The sequence below is a fragment of the Hippocampus zosterae genome, chromosome 6 (assembly GCF_025434085.1).
Source record: "Hippocampus zosterae strain Florida chromosome 6, ASM2543408v3, whole genome shotgun sequence".
NCBI classification, from domain to species: domain Eukaryota; kingdom Metazoa; phylum Chordata; class Actinopteri; order Syngnathiformes; family Syngnathidae; genus Hippocampus; species Hippocampus zosterae.
The window spans coordinates 23,375,140-23,391,798 of record NC_067456.1 but is presented as its reverse complement, the minus strand read 5'-3'; the positions used below and the strand labels follow the sequence as shown (position 1 = coordinate 23,391,798).

General features: G+C 41.9%; 1 protein-coding gene and 1 long non-coding RNA gene across 4 annotated transcripts in view; one reads left to right on the top strand and one right to left on the bottom strand.

Annotated features, from left to right (window-relative positions):
* Positions 1-8,834: 8,834 nt before the first annotated feature.
* Positions 8,835-13,170, bottom strand: LOC127602332 (uncharacterized). The gene is made up of 2 exons (XR_007962754.1): positions 12,897-13,170; positions 8,835-9,092 (listed from the first exon to the last, which is right to left on the bottom strand). It is a non-coding gene; the product is annotated as an uncharacterized LOC127602332 (long non-coding RNA).
* The window catches only part of zfr (zinc finger RNA binding protein), a 35,159-nt gene continuing 30,562 nt past the window's right edge, over positions 12,063-16,659 (top strand). For all 3 annotated transcript variants that reach the window (XR_007962719.1, XM_052068203.1, XM_052068202.1), the window contains exons 1-2: positions 12,063-12,216; positions 12,364-12,445. Coding sequence is in view for 2 of the 3 variants with exons in the window: in XM_052068203.1 (XP_051924163.1) it covers positions 12,180-12,216; positions 12,364-12,445 (119 nt within the window). In the remaining variant the exon portion in view is untranslated. The remainder of the gene's footprint in view (positions 12,217-12,363; positions 12,446-16,659) is intronic.

Genomic DNA, 16,659 nt, shown 5'->3' with positions numbered 1-16,659 from the left:
GCCCGTTGAGAACATGCAACTCCACACAGGGAGGCCGGAGCCGGGATCGAACCCACGAGCTCTGCACTGTGAGGTCGACAGGGTTTTCAAAGGGTTTTCTTTGTTTCATCGATTTATAAAATTCTAGCTAGGCCTGTGCTTTTGATGATGTTCTTGACCTTCACTTGTATGATATCTTCGAGAGATAGGTATTATCTTCTAGATAAAGTTTATGGCACTTGTTGTAGGGTCTTTCATGAAATCTTCTTCAATGATTCTCTTCTCAACTGCTGTTGTTGTTACTTGCTCTCGTGATTTCTTTCTTTTTTGGGACATTTAAAATGGTTGCATTCATGATTGCCCGCTGTCTCTAACTGATATTCCATTGTTCACTTTCACAATTGAGTTAAGTTAAAGTGTTGAATAACATTACATTCAAATTTGGTATAATTTTGAGTACTCGTACTACAGGATAAGGTTGAATATTTCTGAATTTTCTTTAGAGTACTGTCACTACAGAACTGTAATTGACAGAAGTGTTTGTATGTGTTGCTCACTTAAAAAAAAATAACAGTCCTGCCAATGAAATGTAGATGAAATGTTCAATAAAAATAGTCAATCTCTGAGTCAAGTCTGAGTCAGACCTGTCAGGTTGGTCCAAATTGACACTCAAGAATAACCAAAAGGAGGAGACAGGAGACTCGATTCTGGTACCAGGAGGGAACGAGGAGAAGCGTTCGGTTTCAGTTCTCCACACGTAACCCTAACGATCTCCCCCTTCACCTCCTCATTTATTGGGAAAAGCTACTACATAGGTGTGTCCAACCTAAAGGGTGGGGGCTGTTGAACACACACTGAACTTGTTTGACTATGTGTGTGTATGTGAGTGCAATTTACGTACATGTGTGAAAATAGACATAAACATCCCGTTGCAGCTGGTGTTGATGTCTCCATTCACGGTTCAGCCTTGCTCGCTGTTTAGTCTTAACAGTTATCTCTTCCCAGCCACGTCCTCGGAAAGGTGGTTGCGACCCTAACTTCTCACACGGTACAGCAAGCAAAAGTGAGCACATAATGAAGAACATATAATGATTATAGATGTGAGTAAATAATAAAGGATAAATCTTTATTGAAAGCATAAGCGTTCTTCTTTGCAAGCAAAATCAAACTATACTGACAGGCAGAAGCATTCTTCATTGCGAGCATAAAATGACGACACGAGAATCAACCGAATAATACGTGAATGTATGATTACTAAACAATAATAAATCCAACATTCCCCCCTGTTCATCCTACATTTGCACGTATCATCTCACAGAACCTTCCCGACGGTCTTTATTCAGTGGAGTCAATGCCGCACACGCAAACATAGTTACAGCCAGGGGCAGGGAGCAAAACGACTAAAAACCATCTATGACCCCCTGATGCCGAAGCGAAATCACGTCATCATCCGAAGAGGCATAATCAACACCAGAATCACTGCCATCAAACAACAACAGAGGATACATCTCATTCACTTTAGACGTCGTGGGCGAGACAGCCGTAGTAATAAGCCGGATAAGCAGCACTCTGATACAGGGAATGCAACAGCATCCACACAACGTCAAGACAGCTGCAAAAAGAGCAAAAGAGATTAGTACATAAAACACCAAATCCTTGTACTCTCCGAAGGCCTTATGCCACCACTCCGCCCAGAAGGACGTATTCACGCCGGAATGGGCCCTTATTTGGCGAGTCAGGGTGCGGAGGCCTCCAATGGCCTTGGCGAGGGCGCCATCAGGTGCGGTGTTGTTAGGTATGAACGTACAACACTGGTCACCAAACATCGCACATACTCCATTGGTCTCTGCCAAGAGCATATCAACCGCGATGCGGTTCTGAAACGCCATCAGGGAGGTGGCCGCCAATTGCTCTTTTATAGCCAAGACGGCTTCTTCAGTAAAATTTCCGAGCCTCTGGACGTTGTAGTGGAGGTAGTTGATCCTGTCAACATTCTTATTAGGGGTAACCCAAATGAAAATGGATTCCCAACCGGCAGCAATCTGGTTAACCAACTTATACTCATCTGGCACGCCACGAGGAACCCCAATTGCGTCTATATAGGTGGGATCGCCATCCCTCTAGGAGGCGTCACGCCGGAACCGGAGAAGGCTTCTCTCCGTCATCGACGATAACGCAGCCCCCTGTATATCCTCCGCTGTTGATGGAAACACAGTTACTGGCAAAAGCAGTGATACCAATGCGCAGACACCAGTCTACAGTCTAACTACATCACCGTCGGGTCGTTTTCCTTTTTCCTTTTACCACCAAAGAAAAGATCGTAAACGCATAAAATCACCTAAGAAATGTATTTAAAATCCATATCTGAACCATTACGACCAAATCAATGCACCATTTGAACTAGAAATAAATCAAAAAACGGTTATAAATTCAATTTCAGCCGAGCAACATCACCAGAGGAGCACAGTACACAAATCACTTCAATCTCCAAAACAAACCCAAATAAAAAAGTTGTGCTCTTTTCTACCACTCATGGTGTGTTCACTTCTCCATTTTTATTTTCATAATGAGATCGACTAGATCGATTATAAATAAAATACTTTTGCCACCAAAACAAAAAAAGTATACAACAATTTGTGCCGCAATGTGTTTCTTCATTTCCCTTCCCTAGATCATCTAGATCACAGGTGTCAAAGTCGAAACCCCATGTACTTATGTGGCCCGTGAAAGCAATTGACGCGCATCAACTGCCATAAACCCTGCTAAAATCTGTACCGAAATGCCCAAATTCTATATGAATAATGTCGAGATTTTGTGATAATTTTGTTACCTGTTAAAACGCTCAACCAAACAATAATCGAACAAAATCTGAACGGCTTCAGAATTGGCACAATTCATCCATATACAATTAATAAAATATAACTATTTAATCAAATTTCACCGTCGTACCGGCCCACCGAAGGAAGGTGTAACCCCAAAGCGGCCTCAAAGATGAGTTTGACACCCCTGGTCTAGATCTATTCGCAAAATGTAGTTTATTAAAAAAATACACCCCCATTCACATGTGCTAAAGGAGAGCACAAATACCATATAAAAAAGGAGAACAGTCAATCATGTGTTAGTGTGATCATATAACAGGAAATGACATGCCACCACTGATATTCTAGCATGTCGACAGAAACACACCCTAAATGAGTGCAAAGGTGTCTTGAAACTTCTTCCGCCGGTCGTTTGATGTTCCCAGTAACTAAAATACTGTGCCCATCGCGTCACCGGACTTCGCTCACCTTCCTCAGTGGATGTTTCTGTCGAGATGACCTTTTACAATGTCCATCAAACGGTGTGGTCATCAACACTTCAAAGAAACACAATGTTTGTTTTTCATGTTTTGAATCAGAGCCATGTCCGCTGGAACCTGCTGTGAAAAAGCACAATCGTCCTACGGCAATCTCAATTCATTTTTTTTTTATTCAAAACATTCTCACATATTGTCAACCGAATCAGCTCAATTCCCTAGTTCACAATTTTGTAGAAATTAAAAATAATATATATAGTCTCCCAAACAATATTTCGAACAAAGAAGAAAACACCATTCTCGTAATATTAACATATAAGTCAATTCAATTTCAATTCAATTTCTTTAATTGAATTTTAACCATATACTTTCAGACTTGCTACCAATCCTGCAGATTGTGGATGGCAGGAGCAATAGTGTCTCAAATAAAATGTGAAACATGCATTCCATTTTATCAACTTTCGACCCATTTTGGAAAAGCCTCAACCAAACCCCCTCATTAATTCAACGAAAACCATCTACATTATCTGAAATGGAGATGTAGTTCAAAATGTACCGTATTCCAACATTGGTTAAAACCATAGGTTGTATCATGTTTCCGAACCAGAGACACCATTCCCCCTGCCAATGCGTGAAATAATCCATGACACAAAAAAGAAGTTTGGGTTCACTACCCAATTTGTTGCCGCATATAAAACAGAAGTGAACTGAACCCAAAACGTTATCATGTTGCTGTTAGTCAGCAAGTCCCCCCTAAAAAAAAAAGAAATCGCTGCCGTGTGAGCCGCGTAACTATCACAACATGATACAAAAACGAACAACATTCGTCACACTGAATTAACAATACTTCACGTGTTATACAACATACTCCACTTAACAAGGCACATTCACAACAACCGCGACCTTAACAAAGAAAGTAAAAATAAATTTTCCATGTCCTCGTCAAAAAGACCGTCAAGCATTAGAAAGAAAAGCCAAATGAGCTCCTGCTGCAGGCATCGCACGTCAAATCTTGAGTCGCTCGACAGTATGGACCCTGACGACTTGGACATCAAGATGGCCGTTGGCCACCATGCTGACCAGAAAATGTGCGACCCACCCGCTGTGTCCAAAAAGAGGTCCAAAAGCAAACCGCAAAATAACTATACAAATCCGTTTTAAGCCAATAAACTGATGAGATGCCGTAATGTAACGGGGCACCAATTTTGAAAAGCGACGCATAAATATGCTCCCGTATATGCTCAAACAGTTTGTGCACAAACTGAAAGTCGCACAAACCTACCTAAATATAGCCCGCAAAACGCGCTTGTTTATATCTAGATTCCTCCCTTCGCCCGTTAAACCGAGATGTACCCAAAAAAACGACCCATCACTATATGAAGCAATACATTCAGTCATTCAATGTCCGATCCGCTTTTATCCTCACGAGGTTCGCGGGGGTGAGTGGAGCTCATCCAACTCCGGGCAGCAGGATGGGGACAACCCGAACCGGTCGCCAACCAATTACAGGGCACACAGACACAAGCACAACCACCCAAGCCCATGCTCCCACCTAGGGACAATTTAGAGTTTCCAATCAGGCAGTCATGCAGGTCATCGCAATATTAATATGAAACAAATCAACACACACACAAAACGGGAGATAAGATGAGATGAGTTTGTTGTACTTCCTCCTACAACCTCTCAAATCACTATTACCTGTTCACATTCCAACAAACAAACAAACAAACACCCATCAGGAAGCCACAACAAAGTAGCACGGTTAAGCACTATGCATTTTTCCAGCGTTAAAGGGGATCGACATAACAACATAGACACACAAAATAAATGCCAACCATGCAACAAAAAAACGTCATGCTAGTGTGCAACAGCTCATCCCTTTATCTTTGTTTTTTTTTTTTTTTCTAGCACTCTTCCAGCATGCAGAGTTCACACCATACACTGCTGCCAAAAGGCTTATCTATGCCACAACTGTCTTTGGTAAACACCACCTAGGGTGCGTGATACTAAAAAATGCCACTGACCTTAAAACGTGCAGTCATACTAAGTTAACGAAGCCAATTGTAAATTATTCACACGTGACCCTGAAACGTGCTGATTAAAGCTGGAAGATTTTGCTCTTGTGACAAACGAAATTAGAAATCCAGCCTGTGTATGCACAAATGAGATGTGTCGTAAAATCTGACGTTTTTTTATATGACTCAAACCAACAAGAATTTGTATGTTCGACGATAGCTTCAACTCTAGTCATTAAATTTCATAATGACGGAAGGCACAACACAATCCACGGATAGCAAAGTTGTAACAGAATTTTCCAAATTCATGAGACAAGACCATCATTCCTCCCACATCAGGAGCCGTGATGGCTCTTCTCAGGTTTCAAGAGAAATGTGCATCTTATGAACGTAATCTAAAAAAACATTGGAACATAATCGGAACATCCTGGCAATTAGCAGCATAACAGAAGCATTTATAAAACAAATAAGATAACTGAAACCCACAGACATTAACATTCACAAATCATCCAGATCAAGGCCTTCACTGTATACTTACACATTCTAACTCCTCCCAGAAAGTTAACAACGTCCCACACACGTCCACTGTTTACGACTTACAAACAACCATCTAAGCATCTCGTGACCTTCCGGCCCTTTTCAACCTAAACACACGGTGACCTCCTCATTCGTAGCATCACTGTGTCAAACCTCACCTGCCCGTGCCTTTCTTTATTCTCAACATACTCAACTTCCATCATCACCTTACGTCTCACCATCAATATTTTCACTTGCCTGTCACCCACTATAAGTATCCAAAACTCTCTGTGTCACCACACCCATACTCAACCATTTTATTTCTTTACCTGATTTACACATACTTCATGTAGCGCCGGTTGAAATTATGAAGCTGAAGTGGTGTTAGGAATTATAATAAAAACAGTTTCAATTACAAGTACCGGTAATTATAATAGATGCCATACAAACCTTCTACACTGCAAAAGCCAGAAAACAAAACAAACAAGACTCCATGAGTCGCGCCAAGAGTCACGCATATCTACACACCCACACGCAAAGACTAATCCAACACATATTCGCAGACACAACCCTACAGACAAACCAAAATATTCACCTTACTACCGCTCACAACCAAGTTAAGCACATCCAAACTTTTAATTTTATCATCCGCGAGAAGACTTCACTCCATCCAAATATCGATACAGTATACACCATCAATTTACTGTCAAACAAGCCGCCATCCAAACTTGTTGCTCCTCAGCTCCATTTAGATGATATGATTTTCGCAGATCCTCCATTTCCTGGACAAATTGTACCACGTCAATTTTATGTGATGTAATGCCGTCTACGGCTTTTTTTTTTTACATCTTCTTGTGTCCATGTTCTATAAAAAAGAATGACAGGCGACTCATCTTTTATGTCTGGATTTGCAACTTCAATCATGGGAAAAGCGTCTCGTACCTCACTCCCGGATGAGTCAACCTTCGTCGCAGCAGGGGAAAAAACACTACTCCAATTTTTTGAAAATTCCACTCCCAAATCTCCTTTTCCCCTGGTGGCCATCGGATGGCCCCCTCTGTAAGAGGGTGGAGAGGATGGTGGAAAAGGAGGAGATGTCGGAAGAGTCGGATATAACGGTGGTGTATTTTTCTATCCACGTATCTAAATGTTTTATCTTCGAAGGACATTGGCTCTCTACGAATCTCCAGTCCTTACATGTTAACTTCTTTTTGGGATCACCTCTCTCCACGGTCTTACTATTATGAACCCCCATTTGCGAATTAGGGGGTGGAACTTTGAGAATTTGAGAATTTTTTGTTTAGAGTCAGCGATTTACCTAGGGTAACTAGGCTGACTATTCCCTTGAACAGGGTGGCAATTTCTCCGACTGAGGTAATTTCCAACCTTCTACCACCACGGTGGCGGGAAATTCTTGCCTCTGCTTCCTCAGACAGTTGCCACAACAAATGTCCTGTTCAGATGAGGTAGCGAACCTCCACTCACACAGTTACACAGTCATACATTTATGCGCATTTAATTTGGTTTTATCCTATTACCTTGACCAGAGGTAACGCACTATATAGACATTATTATTATAAATGTCCCCACTGTGGGACGAATAAAGGATATCTTATCTTATTTATACCCGGGGTTTAACACACATTATTTACACACGGAGTTTAAGCACGTGCAGGACACCGTCGCCCTCATCAGTTTAGAGACTTGCACGGTCTGTATGCCTGATAGGGACTAGTATGGCTCAGGGCTTTGCGGCTTAAAAAGACCTCGTCTTTTTGCCGGCGCGCAAACACTCAATCACCGTTGAAAGAGTTCCTTCTCAACAAACCCCTCTCAGGCTCACACAGGGTCTCGAACCAAGCGTTCGAACCAAACTACAACACCTGCCCTGAGAGTGTTTCAATTGAAAACAGGTTTAAAGACCCCGACCTCCGTCTTTACAAACCCGGCGCGCAAACACTCCTCGAGTGTCGATGCGGAGTTTAAGTACGTACAGGACACCGCCGCCCTACTTACCAAGAGTAGTCCTCTCTCCTCTGGGATTCGCTTCAACCCTCAGCCCCCAGACGAGGAGCCGAAACCCAGTCCCAGAAAGGGTGTCTTTGCCGTGGCCACGGTCTTCCTGGCCGTCGACTCAGCGTCTGGAGGCGTCAGGTATGTTACGAGCCCCCAAAAATGTCAGGTTGGTCCAAATTGACACTCAAGAATAACCAAAAGGAGGAGACAGGAGACTCGATTCTGGTACCAGGAGGGAACGAGGAGAAGCGTTCGGTTTCAGTTCTCCACACGTAACCCTAACGATCTCCCCCTTCACCTCCTCATTTATTGGGAAAAGCTACTACATAGGTGTGTCCAACCTAAAGGGTGGGGGCTGTTGAACACACACTGAACTTGTTTGACTATGTGTGTGTATGTGAGTGCAATTTACGTACATGTGTGAAAATAGACATAAACATCCCGTTGCAGCTGGTGTTGATGTCTCCATTCACGGTTCAGCCTTGCTCGCTGTTTAGTCTTAACAGTTATCTCTTCCCAGCCACGTCCTCGGAAAGGTGGTTGCGACCCTAACTTCTCACACGGTACAGCAAGCAAAAGTGAGCACATAATTAAGAACATATAATGATTATAGATGTGAGTAAATAATAAAGGATAAATCTTTATTGAAAGCATAAGCGTTCTTCATTGCAGGCAAAGCCAACTAATGATTGCAAGCATAAGCGTTCTTCTTTGCAAGCAAAATCAAACTATACTGACAGGCAGAAGCATTCTTCATTGCGAGCATAAAATGACGACACGAGAATCAACCGAATAATACGTGAATGTATGATTACTAAACAATAATAAATCCAACAGACCTGACCTATCTTTGTCAATGGGGAGGGTTTTAACAGCTTGCGACCCCTGGAAGATTGTTTGACAAAAGAGGAAGCTGATACCGAAAGTCATTTGCCCCCCACAATTATAACAATCATTGACACAGATTTTTTTTTTTTAATGTTGGCTCGACAAACTGCACAAAAGAAGACTACTCATACCAAACATGTTTTGTTTTTTAATGCTTGTATTTTTTAAACATTTTAAACATTGAAAGTGCAGCTTTCAGAGCTATTGAACCATTATTCTTTCCCAAAGTGACATGTGACAAACTTTTACTTTGAGACTCTCTGTCACCTCCAGATGTTCAGTTGCACCATGGTGTGTGGCTACTTTTCTTCAGCAGAGACAAGGAAGATAGACTTCATGGGAAGATGGATGGAGCCAAATCCAGGGCCACATCGGAAGAAAACCTGTTGGAGGTTGCAAAAGACCTGAGATTGGAATGCAGGTTTACCTTCTTGGACAATGCAATGGTTCTCAACTGAACATATCCAGGTGTTAGAATGACCAAGTCAAAGTCCAGACCTAAATCCAAGTGAGAATTTGAAAAAAAAGATTTGCAAACTGCTGTTCACAAACGCTCTCCATGTAATGTACCTTAGCTGGAGCTGTTTTTTCCAGGAAGAATAGTAAAAAAAAAAAAAAGAGTCTGTAAATACACAAAACTGTTAGAGGCATACCCCAAAGGACTTGTATCTGTAATTGCAGCAAAGGAATTAACTCAGGGGTTTGAATAATTTCACTCAAGCCACTTTTTAGTTATTTATTTGCATTGTTTAAAAAAAAACAGTTTGAAATATCTTTAAAATTTTGTTCCACGTCACAATTGTGTCCCACTTGGTGTTGATTCTTCATAGACACAGACACACACACACAACCTTAAATCATATGTTTGAAACCTGAAATTTGGCATAGGGTTAAAAAGTTCAAGGCATTGGAGCTAAAACTTTCACAAGGCACTATCTATAATAAACTGGAAAAGCAGCAGGGATAGCTCCAGGATTTTTTCAGTCCCAGGGCTAAAATGTGGCCAAGGAGGGTTGACAGGTTTCTACATGTAGATATTTCACTATGACAGACATGCAACTACACAGACAATATTGTTAAAAATATGTCCTACAATTAATCCGTTTTTTAGCATCCATTGAAGAAAGAGAAAATGCTAACTGAAAACATTTTGTTGTTGTCTTTGAATGGACTTTGAATGTCATTGAATTCATGATGACAGGATGGACAGTGAATTCTGGCACACTCAAAATGTGATTATGAAAATACACAAAATCACTCGTTTCACCAAGTAATTTTGTTGTGGACTGTAAATCCATCTTCCGATCCTTTTATCTTCACAAGTGTCGCGAGGAGTAATGGAGCCTATCCCAGCTGTCTTCGGGCAGTAGGCGGGGTACACCCTGAACCGGTTGCCAGCCAATCGCACAGACAAACAACAATCCACACTCACACTCACACCTAGGGACACTTTAGAGCAGCCATGTCCAAAGTCCGGCCCGCGGGCCAAATCCGGGCCGCGGTCGAATTTCATCCGGCCCTCGGCCCCTGTCATAAAATCAGTGCCGTCTGGCCCGCAGGTTGGGCGCAATGGAACACGTGTTGCATTGACTGAGGTCTCGTAGACTGGTGAGTGATGTTTCATAGAGTACTGCTTCCCTCTAGTGGCTAACTGAGTAATAGCATTCACTAAATGAGTAATAGCATTTAGACACTAGAGGGCATCACTCACGAGTTGACAAGACATCACTCCGTGTTTATATTGACTGATATGTCATATTTCAAATGATCCTTGCAGTTGTGGATATGTCTATTGCTTGTTCATTTCCCTGTTGTTCGAGTCAAAGGTTTTGTGACAATTGAAAAGTCATGGTGATACATTTTATGTTTCAAATCAATCAATTTGCACTCAGGAGACTTCTGTTTAAGAAAAAGTCAAGTGAATAAGCAGTTGCATGTGATATACCTGTTTCAAATGAACCAAAAGACATTCTTAAGATTGTTGAAATTAAAATAAAAATGGAAATGTGAAACAGACTGACTTACTAAAATTTGTTGAACAATATTGTTGTTCAATGTAAAGAATGTCAGCCAAGGTCGGCCGCCCGACATTTTACCACATAAAATCTGGCCCCCTTGGCAAAAAGTTTGGACACCCCTGCTTTAGAGTGTTCAATCACCCTGCCATGCATGTTTTTGGAATGTGGGAGGAAACCACAGTACCCAGAGAAAGCCCACGCAACCCAGGGAGAACATGCAAACTACACACAGGGAGGCCGAAGCTGGATTTGAACCCAGTACCTCTGCACTGTGAGGTCGACGTGCTAATCAGTTGCCCACCAGGCCGCCTGGAAAACCATGTGCATGAAAAAATGTTTTGATTCATGTAACCACTTATCAGAGCAGTGTTTTGGACATGCACCCCCCTAAAGAAATCAATGCGAGAAATGTTACAAAATGAAGAAAACATGCTGTAAGAGAGTTATTACATTCCTCGTGCGTGTGCAAATGTTTCGCCAAATCTAAGGCCTATTTTTTTTTAATTTATTTTGCTACATTTTCATGATTTTCACTGATTCTGTTGAGGACACTAAATGCACTTTTGTGATATTCTCATCTCATCGCATCTTCCGTACCGCTTGATCCTCACTAGGGTCGCGGGGGGTGCTGGAGCCTATCCCAGCCGTCTCCGGGCAGTAGGCGGGGGACACCCTGAATCAGTTGCCAGCCAATCGCAGGGCACACATAGACGAGCAACCATCCACGCTCACACTCACACCTAGGGACAATTTTTAGAGTGTTCAATCAGCCTGCCATGCATATTTTTGGAATGTGGGAGGAAACCGGAGCACCCGGAGAAAACCCACGCAGGCCCGGGGAGAACATGCAAACTCCACACAGGGAGGCCGGAGCTGGAATCGAACCCGGTACCTCTGCACTGTGAAGCCGACGTGCTAACCACTGGACTACCGGGCCGCCTATATGTTATTAATATGTCATAAATATACAAACCATTCCCCAACATGATGACCACAATCGAACGAGACTCCATGCAGAAACCGTACATTGAACCCATGTATATTTGATCTACTCATTTCTTTTTTGTTCCTGGAAACTATGCTCGTAGCCCTAAAAACAATATCAATAGGTACATGGAGCCTTTCTTTCTTTCTTTCTTTCTTTCTTTCTTTCTTTCTTTCTTTCTTTCTTTCTTTCTTTCTTTCTTTCTTTCTTTCTTTCTTTCTTTCTTTCTTTCTTTCTTTCTTTCTTTCTTTCTTTCTTTCTTTCTTTCTTTCTTTCTTTCTTTCTTTCTTTCTTTCTTTCTTTCTTTCTTTCTTTCTTTCTGTCTGTCTAACTGTCCGCACGTCCGTCTGTCCGTCCATCCGTACGTCTGTCTGGCTTTTGCGCAGGCGTAAGAACGCCATTTCCGGGTACGACATGTAATATAAATACGCTGACCTACTCGATCGTCGATAGAACATACGAAACCAATGATTCCTATATGTCCTGTTGTCTCCTTCACCTATGGTACGTGTCATTATCGCATTCATGTTTTCTGTTAACGACGCTGTAGCCACAGTATCGACATAAGAAATTCATTTGTCGTTGGAGCTTTCCGTGTAGCTAGTTGCTAGCAGTTAGCTTAGCGTAACCCAGTATGTCTGTCCTCCGCAGTGCCCAGCCGGCTTGGTGAAGATGCCAAAATGGCTACCGGCAATTACTTTGGATTCACTCATGGCGCTGCCGCACAGTATAGGTAAGGCGATCACATCTCAGTGAGCATTCTTATGATCGAGGAGGTCGTCGCTCACTGCATGTGACGATCCAGTTTACTTTATATGAATGCTTTCCGCTGCTGCCGTTGTTCGTGCCGGGGGGAGGTGAGAGTATCCCCCTGCTCCATTCGGATGTGAGCAAGCATTCAGAGGAATTCATCCAGTGTACTCGGTCAGAGAAGCACGGATCGTCGGCATATTTCCCGCAGCGGGTTGTGACAATTTATATTGCCTGTCTACCAGAATTTCACAATGCATTGAAGAGCTGTAACTACAAAGCTGGGTTTCGTAGAAGCATTGATTTTCCCTCAGGACAAATGAATGATTTTAATCATAAGCGGGTTATACAATGTTACAATGTTAATTTGAACCCAAAGTAAATGATCAACATGCGACGTAACAGTTCTGTGAAAACGGCATTTCCAGATTTACCTTAAACCAAAGGTCATTTAGGAGTGAGTAATAGTTTTCATATCCCGTCGCTGTCCATGCAATGGTAGTTTGCTGCCAGAGTACCTGTGAAAAACATTCACCATAGTGAAATTTTACGGTGGGTACATGTGTCCTCATCAAAGGTACATCATCACAAAGGCACAAAAAGATAATATATAATCAATTCAGTGAACTGCATTGGTACAGCATCATAGACTGCGTATTACAGACTATCAACTTGTAGTAAACGTGAATCACATCCGACACACTCTGCAACATCTATGATTCCGGGGACCTCATATCGTAAATAAAACGCCAATACAAGTGTTCATTTTACCAGTATTTAGCACAGTGAATCTTCCAAATTACACTTACATGATTTCACTACCATCTATATTTAAAAAGGCATGGTGAGTTGGTGCCCAAGAAGAGTGAAATGTTTGTATATGTAAAATGTATTTTTAGATGGCTTTATAGTATTAGTGCACTCTGCTTGTATCGTTTTTGGCTCCAGTTTTTAAAATGCACTAAACATTTACATCTAAATAATTTAAGGCCACAGTCAACTTTAATTTCATTTGCTCCTGAATGTGTCAGTGTTGCCATTACTTACTTTGAAGTTGAATGTAGTTAGAACTTAATTGTCTTTAATATTAATTTGTCGATGCATTTAAGAATTCAAGCTGTAAGATTATTATGGTTATTTCAGAGAAGCAGACTAATCATGACTACAATTAATGATTAGTCGATGAGAAAAATAATTGTTTGTGGCAGCCGTACGTGGCATTTTAAATTGCCGTATTTTCACGACTATAAGGCGCCATCTTAAATTTTCTCCAAAATGGACAGGACGCCTTATGGTGCGGAGCGTCCTTTATATGCGCTGAGTTCCAAAATCTGACTGACAGCCGACACGCTGTTTATATAGAGAAAAGGCTGAAGTGACTGTGGCCAGGCATGCGGGAAAAAGTCGGCCAATCAGGGAACGTTGGGCGTGTATATATATACATATATGGAGAGAGAGAGAGAGAGGACAGGCAAGCTAGTCCGCCAATGGTGAAGGGTGGGCGTGTAAGTGGACGCCTCAAGCCAGTACCAACACTTGTATAGAGTGTGGCAATGTGCATTGTTGCAAAACAACTCCGGTTTTGGTTTCTAAGAACCCCTGAAAATAAATTCGACAAAAAGACACGCCTACGAAGCTCAGTTCAAACTTAAAGCCACCGGTTATGCTTTTGGCATGCGTGCCCATCTCACAGCAGCGGTGAAAAAAAACAAGTCAAGCAAATGAACTCTGAGCTTGCCGTTATTCCCGGAGGGTTGACTAAAGAACTCCAACCGCTGGACATTGGCATCAACCGGGCGTTCAAAGTAAAGTTGCAAACGGCATGCGAACAATGGATGATCGGTGGCAAACACAACTTTACAAAGAGTGAGAGGCAGCACTTGGCGAGTTACGCCACAATACGCAACAACGAGAGGGAAGGCGGCGTTTTCAATGGATTACGGTACTTGCACAATTGTTCAATTCTTTCTACACACACGCGCGCTGCCACCATGTTTCGCTCTGTTCTTTACTTTCAAATGTGGGAAAGCTTCACACGAGAGAAATGTTGACTTTGCTGTTGGTACTCCTTCTTTCCGTTCGGCAATGCGTAGCAACTCACACTAGCATGTGATGCATTCAATGACAACTGAGATGTGCAGTCCTCTGCTTCTGATACAGAGGATGAGGACTTTGATGGATTTCTGGGTGATGATTGATCGATAAACGTGAGAACATTGTACGATGGCTAAGTAAAATACACCCGAACTCAGTTCTGCTTCCGTTGCCTTTTTAAAAACGTGTTTTTATCTGATCTGTATGTCTTGGCATGCCATTAGTACGATGCGTCGAATAGTCGTGAAAATACGGTATATACCGTATACGAGTGAAACAAAATGAAAGTATTTGATTGAATAAAAAATAATAAAAACATAAAATAAAAGCCAATACTAGTTTTTATTTTGTTCTCTTTAGCACAGTGCCTTTTCGTAGTTTTACTGATCTGATTGCTTGAAAACGATGCTTGATACCTGAGAAGAGTGAAATACATTGAAGTCTTTCTTTTTGCGTTTATTTATTTTGCAAAGTTTAACAAGTTAAGCTTATTTTTAGTTTGCATTTACCTGTTAAGAATGTAAGCTGTGCAATATGCTATGCTTTACATGTGATCCGATTGCCTAAAAGACCATAACAAGGCCATAGCACACAATGCAAACTACTCATCAGTGAAAAGAATCTGATTGCTAACATTGAATTTTGCAAAAATTCCCAAGATGAGCCACAAAATTGTTGTTTATGGCAGTGGTCCTCGGAGAGAAACTAGAAAGGCTGTGGGTCCACTTTTTTTGTTTGTTTGTTTAAATAAGACCAAGGTCCGGTCCCATGCACGGCGGTCATGGGGAGCAGGGCTATATGCCAATTTAGTATGGTCAAGCCAAGCTTATACAAATCAACACTCCTCACAACCAACCAATAATGGGGTGCATGAAAATAACAATTATTCACTTTGCCAGTACACAGCAAATAATGAGAGGTATTGTGTTGAGGCAGAGGAACTCTTTTATTTTGTTAAGTTGTGCCTGCTTAAAAATGGATTTAGCCCTTTTAGGGAAATGAGACATTTTTACTTTAACTTTGTTAAACAGTAGTTGTCTTTTTTTCCCTTAATTTAACAGAAGCAAAACAAAATACTCATTTTACCAAAATAAATACTAAAAAGGAAAACAAAAATATTATTTTCATTTGTACAATTCCCCTTTTCACACCCATTCTGAAATCACAGAATAATATATCAGAAGAGGAGTTAAGAACCATTTTAAATACTGACACAAGGGAGCACAGGAATGTGCAGTGCTGTTCTTCCACTAACGGTGAATGCAATGTCTGAGGCATGCAAATATTATTTGAGGACACCATTGGGATGTTCATTTACCATGTTGCAGTGTTCTGCTGTTAAACAGATTCGGTGATCCGTCTGTGGTAGTAACATTGGTGAGCGTTCTCCAAGGTAATTTGTGCCTCTGTATGACCGCTTGCTGGCTCTTGCAAGTTTGAATATCAGTAAAAAAAATGTCATCGTGCTTGCTTCTTGGATGGAAGTTGGTCGACTAAAGGTGTTTTGTTGAGCCTGCAAACTTCCTAGCAACCTGTCAGCAGTGGCTGTACGTTCTTGTGTTGAAAGGTTGCTGGTGTAATTAGCATGTTTAGTGGAAAAGTGACGGCTGATGTTGTATTCTTTTAAAACCGCAACAGTTTCTTGGCATATATGACATACAGCCTTGGATCGGACTTCGGTAAAAAAGTATTTAGGCCTTCCTTCTTAAACACCCAGCACTCACTGTCGACTTTTGTTTTCTTTGACATAGCTGCAGCTCTAACCAGTAGAAGTAGAGCGATTATTCATTCATTCATTCATCTTCCGAGCCGCTTGATCCTCACTAGGATCGCGGGGGGTGCTGGAGCCTATCCCAGCTGTCTTCGGGCAGTAGGCGGGGGACACCCTGAATCGGTTCCCAGCCAATCGCAGGGCACACAGAAACGAACAACCATTCGCACTCACACTCACACCTAGGGACAATTTAGAGTGTTCAATCAGCCTGCCACGCATGTTTTTGGAATGTGGGATGAAACCGGAGCGGCCCGGGGAGAACATGCAAACTCCACACAGGGAGGCCGGAGTTGGAATTGAACCCGGTACCCCTGCACTGTGAAGCCGAC